General features: G+C 45.6%; 1 protein-coding gene across 1 annotated transcript in view; it reads right to left on the bottom strand.

The window, feature by feature from the left end:
- Positions 1–703: 703 nt before the first annotated feature.
- Positions 704–22,830, bottom strand: part of LOC114908575 (guanylate cyclase 2G-like) — a 41,505-nt gene continuing 19,378 nt past the window's right edge. Inside the window, 13 exon segments of the mRNA XM_029244823.1 lie at positions 704–767; positions 769–806; positions 2,089–2,112; positions 2,115–2,188; positions 3,474–3,572; positions 4,729–4,903; positions 6,664–6,859; positions 7,765–7,902; positions 8,644–8,806; positions 13,492–13,686; positions 15,246–15,414; positions 21,568–21,639; positions 22,390–22,494. Coding sequence (XP_029100656.1) covers positions 704–767; positions 769–806; positions 2,089–2,112; positions 2,115–2,188; positions 3,474–3,572; positions 4,729–4,903; positions 6,664–6,859; positions 7,765–7,902; positions 8,644–8,806; positions 13,492–13,686; positions 15,246–15,414; positions 21,568–21,639; positions 22,390–22,494 — 1,512 coding nt within the window.

Consider the following 22,830-nt stretch of genomic DNA (forward strand, 5'->3'; position numbering starts at 1 on the left):
ATTCAGCTGCCCACCTCTGGGCAGAAGAAGAGTCCTGCCGATGGATAAGAAAGAAATGAAGCAATAAATTGAGAATGGGACATGATCCATTTGGAAGCTGCAGTGCTCACAGGAAGTGAGAGCTCAGGGCCAGGCCTTCCAGCCACTGACTGCAGGGGTTCTGCCTGCCTGGGACGGCCTGAACCTGTTGGATTTCAGTGATTCACCCCTCAGTTAGAGCTTTAGCCCCTGAAAACATTCCTGAGATGCCTTCTGCTGTGGGCCTCTAGGTCCTTGCAGGCCGATTAGCTGATAAAGATAATAAACACCAAAGGTTAGGGAGGAGGCACTTTGCAGAGAAAGGCAGGTCCCTGGCCCCAGGCTTCGTCCTCCAGCTTTCCCCTTTCCCAGAATAAAGTTGGACTCACTGCAAATTCGCAAGCTAATGCGCTGGAAACCTCTGGCGGGGAGGCAGGCTCGCTGGCCAGTCTGGGAGCGGCAGCCCTGGTCTCCCAGGAAATGAGTTCACTGTGTCCAGCTCATCTGACTCCACCTTTGCTCTAGGCCACAGGACTCCAGGGTGGACAGAGGAGGCCAGCTAGATGGCTCCCCCTACTGGGAGACTGACTCAATACCCCGGAACTACAACCCCTGAAGGGGATATTTAAGACACCTCATGGACTTTCCTGGGACCACACAAACACCTTTGAAGAAAATACTCACCTCAGAAGATCTCTGGGACTTCAGCGTCATCCTCAGTAAAGTCGGGGAGTGGGATCGTGAAGCCTCTTGCCCTTCACCCAGAAGGTTGTTTGCTCTCCTTTGCCCTGTGGGAAGCAAAGGAGAGCTGGTGAGTCACAGAGCAGGAGAGGTTGCCTATCAAGTGTGGTCTCTCAGCAGACAACTCAGGTCGCCCTTACTCGCTTCCTGAGAACGTTGTTTGTAGCCAGAACTGCAATCAGGCGGGAGCTGCCTTGGTGAGGGAAAAGCTTCATCATAGATGAAATCGTGATCGTATCCTTGGACTTTGCCGATAAGCCTAGATGGACAGTCAGCGATGGTCTATGGGGTGAGGGCCAGTGGAGGCTAAAGTCTGTTGCAAAGAAAATCTTTTTAAAATAATAATAAAATCTATTGAGCTCTTACTATGAGCAGGGCACCAAGTGAAACACCTCACATACAGGTTCACAACTAATCCTCACAGCCACCTTTTGAGGGCAGTATTATCACCATTCCCATTTTACAGATGATAAAACTAAGCCCCCAAATGAGACAGCTAGGAACAAGTGGGACAGGATTCAAAGCTAGGTCTACACTGCTGACATCGAGAAAAATCTTCCTCTTACCTGAAGTCCATTGATGAAATTCATCATGCCAGAGCCAGACTTAGCAAACTGTGGAATTGAAGGTACCTCCTCCCTTTCACTTCTTTCCCTGGACCCTGACACCCATTCAAACTCCCAATGTCATAGTAACCGCTCACCACTCCCACTGTGAGCATCTCCAAGACACTCCTGAGAACATCTCAAGAGGAGTACCGCCACCCCCAGAAAGGGCAATGCTTATCAGAAAGATGAGAAGGTATCATGGTATGTTTCAGTGATGGACAGGAAGCCAGGATGGAAAGGAAGGCAGAGAGAAAGGGAAGAGATATTTAAATGTGTAGAGATGAGGTCCAAGTGCCCCCAAACCAATGGGCTTCCATCCCCTCCACCTGGGCACTTTAGACTCAGGAGAAGGGAAATAGAAGAATGTGGACATTATAATTCCTGGGCTTATATTTGCTGTTGCTTATGTGGGAGACTAGACTGGGGTGTTCAAGCAGAAGCCAGGAGACCAGTGTAGCAAAGAGAAAGGAGGCATCACACAAGAGGTTGGTCTAGGTTGGAGCCAAAGTCACAGATTCCATGTTTGACCACTTAAGGGAATTGTACAGTCCTCTTTGGAGGAAGATAACCTCACAGTCATGAGAGCCTCCACATGGACCTTAGTGGTCTCCACGAACCACGGCATGGAGATTCACTCATCCCATCAAGTTCCTCAATATCTCCTTCAGGGACCGAAATGGGGTGGGGGGGTGGGGTGGGCACGCATTTGGTCCAGTCTTACCTTGACTGGAATGGTGCCTCTCTTTTTCTCTTTTGCAAATCACACCCTCCCAATGCCAGCAGGGCGCCTGCAGTTCTCTGAGAGACCTGAATCCCGAGAGCTGCCAGAAACCAGTTTTAGCCTAGTCATCACCTTGGTTGTGAATTTCATATGGATGTCAGTGGGGCAAGGGCTGCTGTGGGGAGGGAACACTACACTCATGGCTCAAGTTCTTGGACTGCTAGCACCTCTCACTAAACAAATCACAGACAACCTCTCTCACGTCTAGGACACGTGGACTGGTATCACCAACCATTCAGGCATTGCTCAGATGCTGCTGGGTGTTGCTCAAGCTTTAACACATTCGGTTTAGAAACAGAAGATGGAATGGAGTCCATATGCAAGTTGGTGTTCCTGATGGATGAGGGCAGCTGGGGTCCTCAGGCTCCCTGGGATAGTACCAGAGCTGGGATGTACCACTGAAAATGTCCTCTGTAACCAGAACTGCAGCTAAAGTCAGGTGTGGAGTCTACATCAGCATTTCCAATTTCATATTTTGTCCTTGAGCTCTTTACTTACAAGCTAAGAGAGATGTTTAAATCTGGATTTGAGACTCAGTTGATTAACTTAGACAACAAAGTAATCACAGGGGAAAAGATTTTTTGTGTGTTTTTATATACTGTGGCAGATTTACAAATTCAAAAGAATGTTAACCTAAACTTTTCAAAACTTAAATCACTGAGTAATTATTTTTTCCAGCTGATAAATGTCTCAGCTGATAAATGGCATATATGTGTCTAGTAATAATCAATACAATAAAATTATTGTAATGCAAAAGAATTTGATGTCCCCAGGAGTTCCTGGCCATAGATTTCTTTGGCATCGCCAAAACTATACAGCAGGATTGGCACATTACCACCTACAAGCCAAATCCTGCCCACCACCTGTGTTTGCAAAATAAAGTTTTATTGGAACATAAACACACCCAATATTTTTACATGTTGCAAATTGCTGCTTTCACACAACAACAGCAGTTACATAGTTGCAGCAGAGGCTATAGCCCCCAAAGCCTAAAATATTTACTGTCTGGCCCCGTTTAGAAAAAGCCTGCCAACTGCTGCTCCTTATTTAAATGATCTTACTATATGTGTACCTGACTGTTTAGGATGGAAAGTCTTGGAAGGAGATGTCATGTGTGTTTACATGGCTCCATCGAGAACACAGTGCAAAAACCCATCTACAAAGCTTGTGACCAGTGTTGTCTGAATTGGATAATGATCTTATCTTCCAGATGGAAAAGAGTAGACAAAATGCAAATGGGTCTTCTAAAAATACTCTCTGGTTAAAGATAGGGGACAGGAGGGACAGCGATCGTGTGTTTGCAAAGTGCTGTAAACGATACCCACGCAAACTGCTACTTTCCATTCTGGAGGCCATGTTCACAGAGTCTCCAAACAGACAGTATCTGGGCCTGGTGATTCCTACCACGCCAGCCACCACGGGACCTGCAAAGGGAAGGACAGAGGCGCATGACCAGTCTGCATTTCCCAAGTGTGGGACTCCACAGTGCAAATCAGGTCAACAAAAGCAAGTCAATAAATATTCGTGAAGTAGCCTCTGGGGGCAAAGCCTGGAAATAGACCTCAGGGTTTACAATGAGGCAAACTACAGAACCCATAGAGTTTTGGTGGAAAGCAACATAATCAACTGTTATGGATTGAGTGTTTGTGTGTCCCACCCCAGTTCACATGCTGAAGCTCTAACCTCGATATGATGAGGAGGTGGGGCCTTTAGGAGGTAATTAGGTTTGGAGAGGTCGTGAGAGGGAAGGATCTCATGATAGGACCAGTGTCCTTATAAGAAGAGACAGAGACACGAGAGCTCTCTCTCTTCCTGCACCGTGAGGACGTAGCCGGAGGGCAGCCCTCTGCAAGCAGGGAAGAGGGCTTCCCCAGAATCCCCCAGGGTAGAATCCTGACCTTAGGCTTTCCAGCCCCCAGAACTGTCATAAATGCGGGCTGTTTAAGCCACCCAGTCTATGGTAGTTTGTTACAACAACCAAACTAAGACAGAAATTAATGACAGTGTTATTCATGCACTGGAGATGTAAACAAAGCATCAGTGGCACAAACATGGGAGTAATTCATCCTGGTTAGGAGTCAGGTTTTATTTTAGTTAAGCTGTGGAGGGTAAGTAAGAGCAGGTCTGGCTACATCGTTTGCAGTGCCCAGTCTCAAATGACAATAAGGGATCTTCCACTCAAAAATTATCAAGAATTTCAAGACGGTAACAGAATGGCATTAAACCAAGTACAGGTCACTTCTGCACAAGTCACAAGCCCATGAGTTTGACAAAAACAGAACATATCAAAGGGCATTTGATGCAGAGGCATGGAGGGAAAGCAGCCCAAATAAATGTCCTGGTTCGGGGGCTCCTCCTAATTTGGGTTCAACGCCTTGGAGTCTTTGTTTGTCCTTGTTACCAAGCAATCTGACTAACTAGAAATACACATGCAAAGAGAATTCAATCTTTTCTTTCCCCTGAAGATGCTACCATTTGCTCTCAGGGTTCCTAAATTAAGCTTCAGACCTAGGATGCGAATTTAGAACTACCTGCTGCTGTATCTGGACCACAAGGCCACCTGCCCTCAGTGCTGTCTACCGGTGTGGAGGCCAGTCCAGAGCTTAACCTTATCCTCAGGCATGTGCCCAATCTGGAAGCGGATGGTGGCACTGAGGAAGTGCAAGGACGTCGTGGCAATCTCGTCCACGTGTTGGGTACCATTCCGGACGGGAAGTCCCCTAGCCACCATGTATGCATCTCCAATGGTTTCAACCTGAAAATAAAGCAAGAAAGTGGCCTTGTGTTCATCATGAGGGAGGCTGGGGGTGACGGTGGGGTCAGAGACAAGGCCCCTCATTGCTGATCCTGTTTGAGGCCACATCCTTTGAAGGGTCATACTCCCTGACCTTCATTCCATCCAAGTCCCAGCATTTCCTCGAGTTCCTACTCTTGTCCTGGCTCCTACAAAGCCTTCCTTCCCCCACCCTCTTCCCCATAGTCTCTGCTTTCTTCTCTGAAATCTGAGAGTGCTGGTGATTATATTTCCCCAATCCTAGTTCCAAACCAGTTAGACAGGCAGCAATATACTGATGGAGTAGATCTTGAAGGATCACATGGATCCATCAAGTGCAATCCATCTTATCCAAGATGAACTGTCTTCACTCCACACAAGGGCTCTTAGATACAATTATACATATGCTTATACTATACAAAATATGTATAAATGTATGTACCTGCCTGATCTGTCCTCTTTTTCCCCAATCCTCCTAATAAAATCATCTTTCAGATCCTTCATTCACCACAGAGAATAAACGACAAGTGTAAGCATAAAGTTACAGCCCCTTCCAGATACATTTGCTTTTCAGCAGAATCCAAAGATGATGTGGAAAATGTGGAATTTCAGGCCTTAGCCAGGCAATAAGACCACGTCTGCTTCCTGGTGACCCTAAAATTACCCAAAGCCAACAAGTACACAAGTCTAACTGCTTCTAGGCTACCTCTCCCCACCATGGGTACATCCTTTAGCAATATAAACTGATTTTAGCATTAGTTCATGCAAAACGTAGCTAAGAAGAAAACACTGAGAGGAAATCCCAGAGGAGGCTCGTCTAAGCAGAGCAGCTTCCATTTTTGTTGGGTGAATGTGATCTGCTCTTTGTGATTACCTGTACCATCTTTCCTTCTGCTCTTGACCAGAGGCAACATCTTTGGGGAATTTGGGGGGATAACCATTGAGGATGTGTTGCCAGGGGACATGATTGCACTGTCCCAAGTCTTCCTGATTCCAGGACCACAGGCAGAGTCCTGCAATCATGGTCAGAGCTGGTAAACTAGTGGCTGCCCACCAGGTGCGTGTGAACATGGGCACCTTGGAGTCATGATCTGGCCCCATCTGAACAGCCAGAAAGCACATAAAGTGGCCTCATCGTCACCACCAGTGAACGAAGCCAAATTATTATGTTGCTCTCCTCCCCTGCAAGATTCATTGTTCACTCTAGGTGACCCTGTTCATACATCCCCAGTGTAGCACTAGGCGGGTGGTTGCTGTCTGACCTTTAGCCGTGAGTCTCATAGTCTAAGCTTGGGGGTCTATCTTCACCTGAATTGCTAAGGGCACAGTAACAGAAGTGAGACTCACGACAGATCCAAAGACAATCTTTAAAGGAGAGTAAATGTGAGCCTCTCTGAATGTGGAAAAAATATATTCAGGAGGGAACTGGAGGAATTAGCCAGAAGAAGGTCAATGCCTGTTTTAGAAATGTGTTTACTGTGAGATAAAATAATGGAAGGAAACAGAGGGAACAACTGATGATTCTTGACAAGCACCTACATCTGTGATGAATCAAGCCCTTTTCCAAGAAAACAAACAGGAGTCAAATATTGAGTTTCTGCCATGAATTGAGATAGACTGCCAGCCTGAAATAGAACCTTCCTCCTGGCTGAGGTCTAGGGCTGGATTAATCCTCACTCATGCCCGGAGACAGCCTACAAGGGTCATGTGTGTCTCCACAACCCAGGAACCAGGTGTCTCACCTTATACACATCATAAGTTTTAATGATGTGATCGAATAAACTGTACAGGTCCTTAAGGAGCTGCGCAAGTTGCAGTGGGGAGCTGAGAGAACAGAGTTTTGTGAATCCAACAATGTCAGAGAAAAAGATTGTCATGGACTGTAAATGCTCTGGTTCCACAGCTCTTCCAGCTATGAGCTGTTCTCCAATGAAGCTGAAACCAGAGAATAGGATCGTTTTTGAACAGTAGCATTCATCTTGTCTCCTATAGACCCCTACAAAGTCTCCCTGGTAGATCTTTTTCTTCGGTGGGTTAGATTTTGGGGTCACAAAAATCCATCATCTAGAGGGATTCTTTTGACACTCATTTCTCTGCCTGCATTTTCTCTAAAGAGATATTTGAATTGGTGGGTATAAATTCAGGGAGGGGTGAGAAGCAGTTCACATAAATGCCTTTTCAAAAAGATTTTCTCCCTGAGGGAATTTCATTTGCCCCAATTGGTCATAGAATTTGATTTTAACGACTCAGTCTACAGATGTGGAAGCAAATGTAAACATTCATCGATCCACAAATTAACATTTCTGCTTCTATCAATCAATCTCACATTGACACATTCAAATCCACAACCCCATTTCTTTGTCAAGACAAATAAGAAGGGTGCTGGAATTTTAACAGCAGATGCTCTTCTAAGTGTTTAGAGAGTGCACAGGTGATAACAGAGCCCAAAATAAGCAAGTTTTGAACCTGAAGTTATTGGTGCCTATTGTACTGTGCAAAGCATTTGGGCAGACGTAAAATCTGAATATGCTGAGGGTAGTAATTAATTGGACTCCTGAAACTAGAGCGCCATCTAGTGGTCGCTTCCTCTTGCTGCATCCCCTATATTCCATCTTTTACAGACCTGCCTTCTCTAATTCCTGTGGATTCCAGGGCCTTGCCTCTATCTCCCTTTACAAGGTGTACCAAATTACACACAAAATGCTTGACGCATTTTAGAAGAGACTAACATTCTCTTAGAAAAAGAACACAGGAAATAGTCTCTCCGTGTGAGGTCTCCTTAAATAGCGATGGTGTTGCTTCCTGGTTCTTTTGTCAAGGCCCCTGCTACTTTGGAATCCCTGGGCAGCATTGTACACAGCAGTTGATCCACTTTCCTCTTCTCGGCCATCAGCTAGTTGGTCCTCTCTTCCACCACCTCCTCCAGGTGATTGGTGTACACTCTCAGCTTGCTCACCATACTGTTCAGTACATTCACGCGGCTTTAAAAGAACCCAGAGATTTAAGTCTTTTTCCAAGAACTTTAGGGCCACAGTGGAGCACAACTTCCAAGTATACATTCCAAGACAACATGTCTCGCCCTTAAGGTTTCCTACTTAAGGGTTGCCGATGGACAGCAGTGAAATGACAATGGCCAAAAGGCCGCCTGGCAGGACAGAGCCTGTCCTTTACCAGCCCTGTGAGCTTGAGGGGCACCCTCTGAGCCTCAGTTTCTTCATCTGGGAAATGACGATAATAATACATACCTCACAGGGTCACTCTGTAGATTCAGGGAGATAATGAGTACTAAGGCTGTGTCTGGTACCCAGTGGGCACTCAACAAACAGTAGCCTTCACTGCCCTCCCCATCACCCCCACTTCCCGACATGCTCCATGCCAATCGTCATAGTCATGCAGAAATGTAGATTTCAGGATGGGTCATTCTTTTCTTTTCAGACGGCAACACCAGATGTTTTCTTTTCAGATGACAGATGTAAGGGGCATTTCTAGATCCTATAGGCTCTTGTTTTACATTTTTTTTTTTTTCTTTTTTGCGGTACGCAGGCCTCTCACTGTTGTGACCTCTCCCGTTGCGGAGCACAGGCTCCGGACGCGCAGGCTCAGCGGCCATGGCTCACGGGCCCAGCCGCTCCGCGGCATGTGGGATCTTCCCGGACCGGGGCACGATCCCGCGTCCCCTGCATCGGCAGGCGGACTCTCAACCACTGTGCCACCAGGGAAGCCCCCATAACATTTTCTTGATAGAAGGGAAAGTGGGCCTTTTCTCTGGAGATTCATCCCAACATGCCTTCACCATGACCACCATCTTTTCATTTCCCTTCTCTTCTGACAGGGAAGGTCGAGGCGGCACTGACGCCCTGGGGTCCTTGATTTGGCTGATGATTTCTGAAATCCATTTGGGGTTTAAGTAGCTAAATGTCTGAGCTTTGTGCCATTCAGGACACTTCACTTTAAACAGACACGTTTTTAAATTTGTAAATTGAGTTTTTAAGTAAACTGAACAGATTAGAATTTCAGAGAAATCTGAATATTTTACAAGAAATATTAGGAATCCTCCTGGAAAATGAGGACTCTAAAACATATAAGCACACCCTAATTAATCTTTTTTTTGATTAATTTTCTTTCTAATAGAACTTTTCTTGAAATGAAGCATATCTCCATGTGATTTCAGGAGCGTATACGCATTTGGTATTAGAAATCCGCAGTGTGCTTTACGCAATTTGCATTCCATACAAAATGTTACATAAAAGTTATTTTAACAAACAATAAATGTTAACTACTATGTCCCACCTCTGTGTCCCACTTTGTAAACCTACTTTCTTTCACTTCCTCATTGGCTTTTACCGACATTTATTAAACATTCTGCTTAACCAGGTTTTGTAGAGGAAATAATATTTTGAGAACAATGTATTTGTGTTTTGGTAAAAAAAACACTGTGGTGTAACAAAATGAATGAATCTTAAATGTATTACTAAGTATAAGAAGCCAGTCTGAAAAAGTATGACTGAAGTCATATAGTCATACTGTATGATTCTGTTTATATGACATTCTAGAAAAGGCAAAATTATGGAGCCAGAAAATAGCTCAGAGGCTGCCAGGAGTTTGGGGGAGGAGATGAAGTTGATTAGGGGAAGCACAGGGGATTTTTTTAGGGTCATAAAATTATTCTGCACGATATTGCATTGGTGCATCGTGACACTACATATTTGCCAAAAGCTATAGGACTTTACAGCACAAAGAGTGAACCTTAAAGAATGCAAATTAAAAAAAATATCAGTTGGGAGATTGGACAACTGCAAGACAGAATGCAGACTGTGACAAAAGAATCTGTTTTACAAATGTGTGACCTAATCTCATTGAAGGGGATGGGGGTAAAGTGCCGACGTAAGTAACTTCTGAAACAACTAGAGACGGTGAGACTAAAGTCAAAAGGAACTACTCAAAACCACTATACTCCAGTTGGTAGAATCACCTCTCAGGGAGGTACAGATGAAGAACGCTGAAACTACTGTACGCAAATACTGGGATTGAACAAATAAGTAAATGGATGGCAGATCGTGGGAGCCAGGATTCTCGCTGTTGGAAAGGGAGGTTATGGATCAGTGATGGAGATAGAGATATGAATGTGTGTATACATATGGGTTAGTATATACCCACATATTATCTTCCTCTGTCCATGAGAGGGGCTAGAAGCAACAGCATCCCAGTAGCAACAAGCACATCTAGTGTCCAGGTGTTCATTCTCCAATACAGGAGCCAGGGCTTCTTAAGAGAAGCAGCTGAGGGGCTTCCCTGGTGGCGCAGTGGTTGAGAGTCCGCCTGCCGATGCAGGGGACACGGGTTCATGCCCCGGTCCCGGAAGATCCCACATGCCGCGGAGCGGCTGGGCCCGTGAGCCATGGCCGCTGAGCCTGCGCGTCCAGAGCCTGTGCTCCGCAGCGGGAGAGGCCACAACAGTGAGAGGCCCGCGTACCGGGAAAAAAAAAAAAAGAGAGAGAGAGAGAAGCAGCTGATTCCTAGTATTGGAGCAGGAAAAATACAAGATGAGGCTAAAGCATCTTATACACCAGAAACTAAGAAAGCACAAAACAAAACACTGCAATGAGTGTATGTCAAAGTACACAGAAGCCAACTGAAATTAAATGGTCAAAGATAAAACAATTTGAGCCACAAAATAAATAAAAAAGTATTAGATTATAACTCAAAATATAAAATTACTATATAATATAATAAATTATATTTAAATATCATAAATGAAATATAATAGGTAATTGAACGGATAAATAAATGGGAGAGAATAGACAAACCTGTAGAAATAAATTCCAAATAATTTATGTAGATATTTCTCCATTCAAGGTGGTGGAGCAAACACCCCCATCCTTAGGTGAAGATTTCACATCGTGACCTGTTTCTTACGGGGACAGTATAGGAAGAGGGGAAATCAAGTCTCAAATGTTAGTGGGCATCAGAATCACCTGGGGAGCTAATTAGACACAGACCCTGGGCCCACGCCTCACTCCACCCCCACCCCCAGTTTCCAGTTCAGAAGGTCTGCAGTAAGGCCTGAAACGTGATTTTCTAACAGGTTCCCAGATGATCTGCTCTTACTGGTCGAGGGGCCACGCTAGGCCAGTGCTCCGCAGACTGTGGATCTTCAACATCACCTGGGATCTTGATAGAAAAGCAAATTCTCAGGCCTGACCCCAGACCTACTGAGTCAGGAACCCTGAGGATGGGACCCAGCAATTCTGTTTGAACATGCCCTCCAGGTGATTCTGATGCCCATCAAAACGTTTGAGAACCATTGGTCTAGTGTGCGCAGAGAATCCGTACTGTTTCCAGTACCAGGACTGTTGGCAGGGGTGTATGAGAAGTTAATGGAAGGGTGTGTTTCTCCATAAATTAGGTGCACGTTGTACTTTTCCTGGTTGTGGTCCTGTGTATCTATCGTCCCCTGTGACCAGCTCTCATTTACCCTGGTGAGCAGAGGACTACAATGAGGGGGAAATATACAGATTGTTCACAGCATTCCCACACCTTCCCCACCCCCCCCACCCCCCGTTGGCACAATCACATGGCAGCTGAGCTTAGCAAGTGTAGGTGGGCTCCTGCCTGGGTTCAGCGGAGGGAAGATGTGTCTAGCTGCTGGGTTCCAAATTCAGATGCCCCTGGATCTGAGATTAACCTTTTAGGATGAGTCTCACATCTGCTTCATTCAGCCACAGATTAGGATCAGAATCTGCTTTCAAAGCAACTAGCACACTCAGAAAGCCTCCTGACTTGAAAACGTCTCCAGGGAATGCATGATGATCTCAAGATGAGAGTTGGGATAGGCCACTGGGGATGGGCTAGAAATGGTAGGCAAGGCAATAAAAAAGAAATGACGGGAAAAAAAATCAAGAGAGAAGAGTGGGCTGGGTTTACACAGAAACACACACACGCGCGCGCGCGCACACACACACACACACACACACACACACACTTCCATATCCTCTCTCCAAGATAGTGGTTCCCCACCTGAACTGCATGTTAGAATCACCTGGGGAACTTTAAAAACCCGGATGCCCAGGCCATACCCCAAACGAATGACATCAGATTCTCTGAGTCTAAGATCCAGGCCTCAGCAGCTTTTAAAGTTTCCCAGGAAATTCCAATGTGCAGCCAAAGCAGAAATTAAAAGTGCCAGGGGGTTCCACCTGCTATACATTTTCTTATCAATTTTGATCAAATTTTGCTTCACCTCCCATTGCTTTTGCCCTTAATTCCCTCATGGAATGTGTTAAGAGACAACCTGGCCAAAAAAACAAAAAAACCCAAACCTGAATATATCCTTTGTAAGTAGAAAATTGGACACCATTTATCAAAAATTTTAAATATGTTTAAAATACATTTACCTTGGGCTTCTCTGGTGGCGCAGTGGTTGAGAGTCCTCCTGCCGATGCAGGGGACACGGGTTCGTGCCCCGGTCCGGGAAGATCCCACATGCCGCGGAGCCGCTGGGCCCGTGAGCCATGGCTGCTGGGCCTGAGCGTCTGGAGCCTGTGCTCCGCAACGGGAGAGGCCACAACAGTGAGAGGCCCGCGTATCGAGAAAAAAAAAAAAAAAAAGTGAATAAAATACATTTACCTCTTCAATTTCATGAACAGAAATCTATCCTGAAGGAACATTCACACATGCCCACAAAGATACAAGACTGCTCATCGCAGTAATTTGGAACAGCAAAAAATGGAAAACAGTCAAAATGTCTATCAATAGATAATATACGACAGAGCCTTACAATGACAAATTTTGTTGTCCTTAAGAAAGAATGAGGCAAATTTGCATATACGAATATGAGGTAAGAGATACCCAGACAGAGGCCACAGCATGAGATCTTCTTGAGTTATCTGGGTGGGTCGTAATCCAAGGACAAGTGTCCTCATGGGAGACATACAGAAGAGACCCATACAGAGAAGGCAGCAATGTGAAGATGGTTCTACATAGACCTACATGGCCACAAACCCAGGGACGCTGGGGCAGCCACCTTGGAAGAGGCAAAGAATGGATCTTCCCTAGAGCTTCTAGAGGGAGCTCAGACCTGCTGAACCTTGATTTTGAACTTCTAGCCTCTAGAACTGTGAGAGAATAAATTTCTGCTGTTTCAAGCCAGCAGGCTTGGGGTTGTTTGTTACGGCAGCCCTAGGACACTAATATAAGTCATAGAGGCCCCATCAGAGGCCTCCAGTGATCTTCCAGGCTATTGTAAGGACTTAGTTTTCACTCCCCAAATGGGAAGTCAAGGGAGGATTTTGAGTAGAGAAGTGACACAATCTGACTCATTTTCTAACAGAACTGTTCGGGCTGCTCTTCTTGAATAAATTATATAGTTCTGAGTTTCTTGATTATTATTATTATTTTTTTGGTAACCAAACTTCAATTTGTCTTCTAATTATTTAAAAAAATATGAATGTTAAAAATAAAAGAATGGAATAGATTCTAAATTAATAAACATTTAACAAAACAATAAAAACAAGCACTTAAAAGCTAGCCCGAATGACCAAAGCCGGCCAAGGAGTCTCTCCCAGCTTTACCCTCTGGTGCCAGGTTTAGATCATCAAAATGTTCGCGGTCCTGGTGGTGGATCAGCTCCCTCATCAGGATGGCAAAGCTGTAAACGTCTCCCTTCAGGGTGTCTGAAAGGGGCACCTTTGGGAGCCGTCCAGCAGAGCTCTGCAAAGCCGAGGATGTCAGCTGCCGGGTGGAACTGGAAAAGCCGCTCCTTTTTTCTCGGGGAAGCACAGGAGCAGTGAAAGCATCCAGCCCCTGAGAAGTCAGCCCTGATGGTTCTAGACTTTCTCCATATTCACACACTTGGGGGTCCGTGTGTGTGAATAGGGAGGAAATAATCAGGATGATCCTGCCCTAACATGTTAACAGCAGTTAACTCACAACGGTGCAGTCGCAGGTGGCTTTCCTTTTCCTTTTCCCTTTCTATATTGCCTACAGTAAAAAAAATGATTTAACAATTCATAGAACATAAAACTAACCACTTGAAAGCGAACAATCCAGTGGCCTTTAGTACACCGGCAATGTTGTACAACCACCACCTCTACCTAGTTCCAAAACATTTCTAACACCCCAAAGTAAGACCTTGAGCCCGTTAAGCAGTTTATCCCCATTTCCCCCACCTCCCATGTCCTGCCAACCATCAATCTGCATTCTGTCTCTACAGATGTATGTATTCTGTATATTTTATAAATCTACATTTCTTTGGCAGTGAGGTTTATAGGTTTATATCATTATAGGTTATAATCATGAAAAGAAAATATATTGGGGGATGGGGAGATAGAAGTGGCTGCTAGCAGGTTTTCAAAATTTCCCCCTTTTACCTTTCTCTGCAAGATACCATCCTGCCCCCATATTATAGAAACCTCCCGATGTACACACAGCAAAGCTGCTGGGAGTGTGCGGCTTCAGAGACAGGCAGTCAAGGTGGAGGGCACTGGGCTCGTCAGGGCCCAGGACAGTGCAAGGTGAGACTCAGGAGTGTTCAGTAACTTGGACAAGTAGGAAGAGTCGTAGAGTCTCAATTCGCGCACGTGTAAAGGAGGGTTGGACTCCAGGCGGTGGGTCTGATCTTGAGATGCCCATCAGAATCACTTGAGAGGCTTTTAGAAAACAATACGAGGACTTCCCTGGTGGTCCAGTGGCTAAGACTCCATGCTCCCAATGCAGGAGGCCCGGGGTTCGATCCCTGGTCAGGGAACTAGATCCCGCATGCATGCCTCAACTGAGAGTCCGCATGCTGCAACTAACACCCAGTGTAGCCAAATAAATAAGTAAACAAACAAATAAATAAAATACAGATGCCCAGACCCCTTCTTCATAAATTCTGATTCAGTTGGCATGGGGTGGGACCCAGCCCCTTGCATATTTTTTAAAGCTTCTCAAGTGATACCGGAGCGCGGAGAGGTTGGAGAACTACTGAGCTCACCATCTGTAAGGTGCCTGGCAGGTCGTGCCTTCTCCGCTGAGAGCACAGGAAGAAGACGCGAGGAGACACAGAAGACTGAAGAGAAGGGCAGTGACTCACTTCAGGTCACCCAGCTAAGCCAGGGTGGGAGCTAGTCTCCTAACTCAGACACCCCACCATGGACTCGTGCCACTCGTGGGCGTTATTTTTTTCTCATCTCCTTGGGTGGCTGGAATAACCACATACCATCAGCCCCAGAGGGAGGCCCACTGCAGGTAGCCGTGCACGTGAGCCTCAGAAAGCAGAGGTGGAATAAGGAGCCCTTTACCCCTCTCCTGACAGCTAGTGGGTGCAAGATCTGCCAACGGTTACCCGAGCGGTCCGTCGTTCTCTCGTTGTACCTTCTGTACGTCCGGCCATATTTGAGTTCCCTCAGCCCAAATCCTGACAGCTTCACCTGCATCCATCTGTCCACCAGGCAGCTGGAAGGCTTCAGGTTGCCAAGGGATCCCAGTGGGCTCCTGTGGAGGAACAGCAAGCCCTGGAGAGTGGAAATGAGCAAATGAATCAGAGCAGGTGCCAGCAACGCTGCTGGAAGAAAAAGAGACACAGCGGCAGATGGACAGAAACAGACAGACAGACCCATGGCAGGAGACATGCCCATCTTCATCTTTATTTGTTCAAGAGCCACTAACACAGCCCCTCGCCCAGGGGGTCACCCTGGGCAGGAACACCCAAAAAGGAGAAAACTATTTCTGGCCCCTCCATGTGGAGCCACAAACGCAAGGCCAGCTTAAAATAAATGTAGCCTCGTGGTCAGACTCCTGGGTTCAAATCCCAGCTCTACCACACAGTAGAGGGCAAGTTACTTTTCCCTGTAAGCCTCACTCTTCTTGTCAAAATGGAGATGACGATAATCCCTCTCAGGGTGGCTGTGGAGATTAAATGTAATAATACATGCGAACCACCAGACATGGTGCCTGACACAAAGTAAAGACTGCTACAATTTATAATGAAAAATTTGTATGAATATAATAAAGGATATCAACAATCTAGAAACAACACTATGCAATTAAAATATTATTTTATTACCTACATATTGAGGATTATATTCCATTACTATCTACATAGAATGGTTCTATAATAATAGAGTATTATATTTATTACATGCCCTTAAGGGTCCTGTTTGAGCACTTCACAGGGAGAGGCAATGAAATGAGGAACATTGAAAAATTCTCATGTCATTCACTGTGTTCTTGAGAGGTTACGTCAATTATTTGTATGCAGTAATGAAGCACTATTATTTATAAAGAGGACAGAACAAACTCTAGAGTCAGCAGACGTGTTCAAGTCTAGACTTTACCAGTCAGTCTCTTCAAACAAATCACCTGGGGCCTCGATTTCACCATCTGTGAAATGGGTCTGCCTTAGACGCCTGCTACTTGAAAGATGCCCCAGGGAACAGCAGCAGCAGCATCACCTGGGAGCTTGGCAGAAATACAGAATCTCAGGCGCTACCCAGACCTACTGGATCAGACTGAGCATTTTAACCCGATCCCCAGGAGATGCGTGCGCTTATTGGTCTGAGAACACCTGTCCTTGTCAATGGTTCCCAGCCTTGGCTGCACATTAAAATCAATGCTAGGGCCCAGATATAAGAACCTGTACTAGCTGCAGATTACCTCTCACACAAACCAAGCCTGCGTGCGGAGGAGGTGAATGATCAGAATGGAGGAAGAGGGCTTAATCTGAAGGCTGGTTGAGGGAGCTCCGTCCTCAAGGCAGTGATGATTCTTATTTAGCAAGGAGATGAGGGCAGGGGGTGGGGATCTCTCACAATGAAGGAACTCAGGGTTTTAAACCGCTCCCAGGGAGTGGGGACAGAGCTGGGAGACAAACCCAGGTCCAGTCGCCTTTGAAGCTCAGCCACTTCTAAACCACTAGTTTTACTGTTTCTGGTGCCCTGGGTGACTGTAAGAGGAAGGTGGGGGAGGAAGAGGGTAGGTAGAAGCATACCTATTCTTCTGGCACCACTGCCAGGTTAAATGAACCACAAGTCCAGCTTGAGTCACACGGTGTGGTTACGAGAAGTCATCGGCCCTCGGTACCCAACAAGAAGGAATGCGAGGAGGGCCCCTGAATGGACTATTGCACCCAGAGACCGGGTCCTTGGGCCTCCTGGGCACCAGCTCTGGGACTCACCTCTTCCTCCAGCAGTGACGACAGGCTGAATCATTGTCGGCTTTAGCAAGAACCCTGAGCTAATATTGCATTAGAAATACAGGCTAATACAGAAAGCAATAAGGAAACATTCAGGACAGTGGGTACACCATGCCCACCTCACCCCCTAAAAAATCAGGAGGCCGTGTTCCCTTATCAATCTGCGTATTTGTTTTTTGAGGTGATAAAGTTGAATCACATTTTGGAAACACAACTCACTTAATCAGACAGGAAGGGCCTGGGTGGGGCTCCCTCTGGAATGTTTCCAGCGAGGTTCCAACAGGCTGAGAGGTCTGGTCTTGAAATCTGGGGAGACCTGTGTCCAAGCCAGAGTTCTCTCTGACCTCACGGAGACCTTTCCATTCCACAGAAGTCTCCCTGACACACACGACTGTCCCTGCCCTTGCTAGTGCCAGGCTCACCCCTGGCATGAGACATTCTACATTCCGGTCGCTGCTGACCACCCCTGACATCTAGGTATATTAGCGGAGCTCCTTCCATTAGGACAAAAATAACATGTTTCGGGATGCTTGGAATCCTAGGAATGTAGTCCTCTGCGAGAGATGGCACACATCTCTTTGGTTTTTTTGTTTGTTTGTTTTTTGGTGGGTTTTTTTGAGGTACACGGGCCTCTCACTGTTGTGGCCTCTCCCGTTGCGGAGCACAGGCTCCGGACGCGCAGGCTCAGCGGCCATGGTTCACCGGCCCAGCCGCTCCGTGGCACGTGGGATCTTCCCGGACCGGGGCACAAACCTGTGTCCCCTGCCTCGGCAGGTGGATTCTCAACCACTGCACCACCAGGGAAGCCCCATCTCTTTGTTTTGTTCTATTATATTTTTCTATCTTGATGGAAATGTCTGACTTTATGTTGTTGTCTGAGAACAAATAGAACCATTAGAGGCTCACCATTGATGTGCCGGGTTTCATACACTGTTGGCAGTTCTATTACCTACGTGTCTGAAGCTACATTTATTTTCCTGCTGGAAAGTTGAGGCTGGCCCACAGGACTCCTACCTCTGGATCCCATATCTGTGCTCTCTGGTACTTCCAGGGAGGAAAGAATTCAGCTTTTGGAGACAGACTGGCTGGAAATCCCAATCAGCCCCTTACCGGTTGGGCTGGTTACTCCACCTCACTAAACCTCATTTTTTTCCCTTTTTGAAAAGGGAGTAAGAATTCATACTATTAATATTGGAGTTAAGGATAAATTAACAACGGAGTTAATTGCTAATTATTAAGAGCACTGTCCAATAGAAATACAATGTAAGCACATGTATAATGTTTAATTTTTAATTCAACAGGTGAAATTACTTTTAATAATATATTTTATATAATCCATTAAAAATCTTATTTTAACATGTAATCAACATGAAAGTATTAGTGAGATATTTTACATTCCTTTTTTTTTTTTAATCTTCAAAAGTTGTCATGGATTTTATACTTATAGCACATCTCAATTTGGACTAGCCACATGGTCAGTGTTCAGTAGTCACATGTGGCTGGTGGTACCATATTTGGACAGTGCAGGCTTACCCCATAAGATTGTTGGGGAATAAATAAGAAAGTGTGTGGTTTTTAGCACTAGAAATTGGGTTATCTGGGATAATAGTAATACTATACTCCTGCTAATATTAACAATTAACATTTACTAGATACCTGTTATGGAGTAGACATGGTGCTAAGCAATTTACATACCTTAGACCTCACAACCACCCCACGAGGCAGGTACTATTGTTATCTTTATTTTATACACAGGGACACTAGGGGTCAGGGTAGTTAAGGTCACCTGGTCAGTACATGGCAGAGTCAGGGTTTAAATCACCAATACAACTTGCGTGCCAGACTGTCCTTCATCCTCTGAATCTATTAAGACTTCTCTCACTTAGAAACAAAGGCCCCTCCCTAACTCAAGAAGAGTATTATACTCTCCAAAGTTCCTTCCCAAGCTGGCCCCACTGGGTTCAACTCCTTGGGGACAGGACAATAAGACTTATTCCTTTGTGCCCACCATGCCCAGAATCGGGTTTGACCCAATTAGGTGCTGAATGAACATACATTTGCTATTTTGAAAAGTCTGTGGCATCTCAGAATCTGCCTGATACCTCGTATAGAGGAGGTTCTGATCAAACAGATATCGGGACAGGAATTGTTCTTATGATCGGTATGTGATGGCCAGAAGCGCAGTCTGACCCACAGAGCTTGGCCCAGCGCCTGGGTTCACGTCAAAGTCATCCATGCCAAAGCTCCAAAATGCTGTAGCGACTCTTCTGTTACTTTTTTTTTTTTTTTTTTTTAAATTTTTGGCTGTGTTGGGTCTTCATTTCTGTACGAGGGCTTTCTCCACTTGTGGCAAGCGGGGGCCACTCTTCATCGCGGTCACGGGCCTCTCACTATCGCGGCCTCTCTTGCTGCGGAGCACAGGCTCCAGACGCACAGGCTCGGCGGCCATGGCTCACGGGCCTAGCTGCTCCGCGGCATGTGGGATCTTCCCAGACCAGGGATTGAACCCATGTCCCCTGCATTAGCAGGCAGATTCTCAACCACTGCGCCACCAGGGAAGCCCTCTTCTGTTACTCTTAGTCCCCTTTCAGCGAAGGTTGGCATTGCAGCTTCCTTATAGGATCCCATAACGTGTACACTCCATTTCAGGAGATAGCGAGCCTACCAAAGCAAGGTGTCAAGCTGTCCTCTGTCCTGGCATGGAGTGGAGGATAGATTCAGTGACCTAGAATAGCTGATGACCACCAGGGAGATTTTCCCCTTCAAAGTGTCATTCGCACCCACCCCAGCATTTCTCCAGAGAATCCTTCGAGTCAATTCTTTTTTTTTTCTTTATTCGAGTATAATTGCTTTACAATGGTGTGTTAGTTTCTGCTGTATAACAAAGTGAATCAGCTATACATATGCATATATCCCCATATCTCCTCCCTCTTGCATCTCCCTCCCACCCTCACTATCCCACCCCTCTAGGTGGTCACAAAGCACCGAGCTGATCTCCCTGTGCTATGCAGCTGCTTCCCACTAGCTAGCTATTTTATATTTGGTAGTGTATATATGTCCATGCCACTCTCTCACTTCGTCCCAGCTTACCCTTCCCCCTCCCCATGTCCTCAAGTCCATTCTCTACATCTGCATCTTTATTTCTGCCCCTAGGTTCTTCAGAACCGATTCTTTTTTTTTTTTTTTTTAGATTATATATATATATGTTTTAGCATACGGTACTTGCTAACACATATATATGGAGTCAATTCTTCTTGAAAGCAAAATGCCTCCACTGAAAAGCCTAAATCTACTAGTCATTCACACCATGGTGAGAACTTACTAGCTTTCTCTTTACATCCAATATAAATGATGCCAACTGTTTTGATTGGGTGGGAGACAGATCACCAGAGACTAGAGCACTTCCCTGGGCTTGGTGGGAAGGGAGGGAAAGTGGGTGAGGGGAAAGAGAGAGGAGCCCAGAGGAGGAAAAGATGCCAATCACATCCTCCTATTTTATAACCATTCCGCCGCCACTTAAATAATTTCTTATGTACACTTCATGACTTTTTAATTTTTTTTTCTCTAGCTTAACTTTAAGCCATTCAAAGATGGAAACAAGTCCTTCTCTTCATATGAAAGTACCCAGAGTATGACAAACCCTTAACAGACACTCAGTAAAGTTTTACTGAAATAATGAGTTGTGGCCCAGGGTTGTCGTCAGAAACCAGTCACAGAGAGGTTTCTGTTTGTTTACGTCTCCTGGTAACAATACACTGGCTTCCCACTAAGTCCTGGGAAGTCAAAGCTTAACAGGGCCGTTAAGACTCAGCTTCTTACACACAAAGAGCAATCAAATTCTTGAGGAAGAAAACTCCTTCGATGTTAATCAGGCCAACCTCATCCATTAAACCTACGAGGAGGCTGAGTAATAATAATAACAACAACAATAATAGCTAAAATATATTTGGTACTTATTTCGGCTCAGATACTTTCTAGCACTTTGTGTATATTAATTTACTTTATTCTCACAACAAAATATAAGGTAGCTCTATTATTATCCCTGTTTCACACATGGGAAATGAGTCGGGTGGGCCATATCAGTATGGACTAGCATTCTGAGGATGCTCTCCTCAGCCTGGGCTAAAATCCAGCTGCTCACCACATCTGCTGTTACCATTAGAGGGGAAGTAACTTACCACAGTCATTCAAGGAGTCACTGGCCCTAAAACCTAGGAGGGCAGAGTTTACATTTCACCCATGTATCCCTCACAGCACCCAGGCAGGGTCTTGCCCATAGGAGTCTGTCAGTTGATGGATGGGAATGTTGATTGATGGACGGACTGTTGATTGACAGTTGACAACCAGCCTTGTCCTGCTGCCATGTGTCAGAGTGAGTGACTTCCCCACCAGGACCCATTCCCAGGTCATTAGCTTGGTCCCCTCAAAAACACTAATAGCATTTGTTCTTTACACGGGTTTATGTGATACTCACGTTGACTCTGTCATATGCAAATGAGAGCTTGAATAGCCAATCAATTTCATTGCCTGAGTTTCTCAAAACATCCTAGAAAACACAATTACTTGGAACATCACCAGTGACTCAACCAGAAGCACAGTGATCTTCGCGGGTTCAGTGGATTTGATTCTAATGCTTTGGATGGTGTTGAGCAGAAATGATACAACCTGAGGCAGAGAACTCTAAATCTAGTAACCGGAACTCTTCTTGGAAGAAACCATAACCTGATTCAATATTGAGAAAGTTACGCAGTCTTGATTTGAGGTTTACAGATACTTCCTTGTTCCTGACATAAAGCTGGTGGTCACATACCACGGGAAAGATGGGCCCAGGAACAAAATTCAGATGTAGATATGACATCTTAGGAGATGAAACCAAGCTCAGACAATTTCCCAGAACAAAGAGACCAGACACTTGGCAACTGCGCTGCTAATTTCATCCCCTGCAGGCAGCCCAGCAAGATAATTCAGGTCTTGAAATTAAACCAGAGAGGAGCTGTTCTTGGATGAAGAGGCAAAAGCACTTATAAGCTTCTTTATTAGCTGCCGCTAATCAAACCTGAGGTGAGATTTACTGCACTTCCCTGGTGGCGCAGTGATTGAGAGTCCGCCTGCCGATGCAGGGGACACGGGCTCGTGTCCCGGTCCGGGATGATCCCACATGCCGCGGAGTGGCTGAGCCCGTGAGCCATGGCCGCTGAGCCTGCGCGTTCGGAGCCTGTGCTCCGCAACGGGAGAGGTCACAACAGTGAGAGGCCCGCGTACCGCAAAAAAAAAAAAGACTTACTATTTTACTTACCTTAAGGCTTCCTCTTTTGCAATATTGGGTGACAATGCACATGTTGGGTGATTCTGTGCAAATACCAAAGAAGGGAACAATGTTTTCATGCCTTAATTCATACATCTGAAAATAATAATAGCTTAGGATTATAATGTGTCTTCTGCCCTAGGGACAATGTCGTGTGGTTTACACACTTTCAGCTCTTTTTCACCAAGACCCTGTGAGATAAGAACTATGGCTGCTCCCATTTTACAGGTGAAGAAACCGATGCTCAAAAGATAAATTAATGTGTTTAAGATCACACAGCTTAGTAGTGGCAGAGCTGGGAGGTAAATCCAGGCAGTCTGCCTCCAGCAATTAAACCAGAGGCATGATCAAAGTCCCCCAAAGTAACGGGGATTAACTGAAGAAGTGGACCCCATGAACCTGACTCCCCTGCAAGGACCAGCTTCGAGGGAG

Source organism: Monodon monoceros, unplaced genomic scaffold, assembly GCF_005190385.1.
Source record: "Monodon monoceros isolate NGI ecotype Baffin Bay Population unplaced genomic scaffold, NGI_Narwhal_1 Super_Scaffold_4, whole genome shotgun sequence".
Taxonomy (NCBI): Eukaryota; Metazoa; Chordata; class Mammalia; order Artiodactyla; family Monodontidae; genus Monodon; species Monodon monoceros.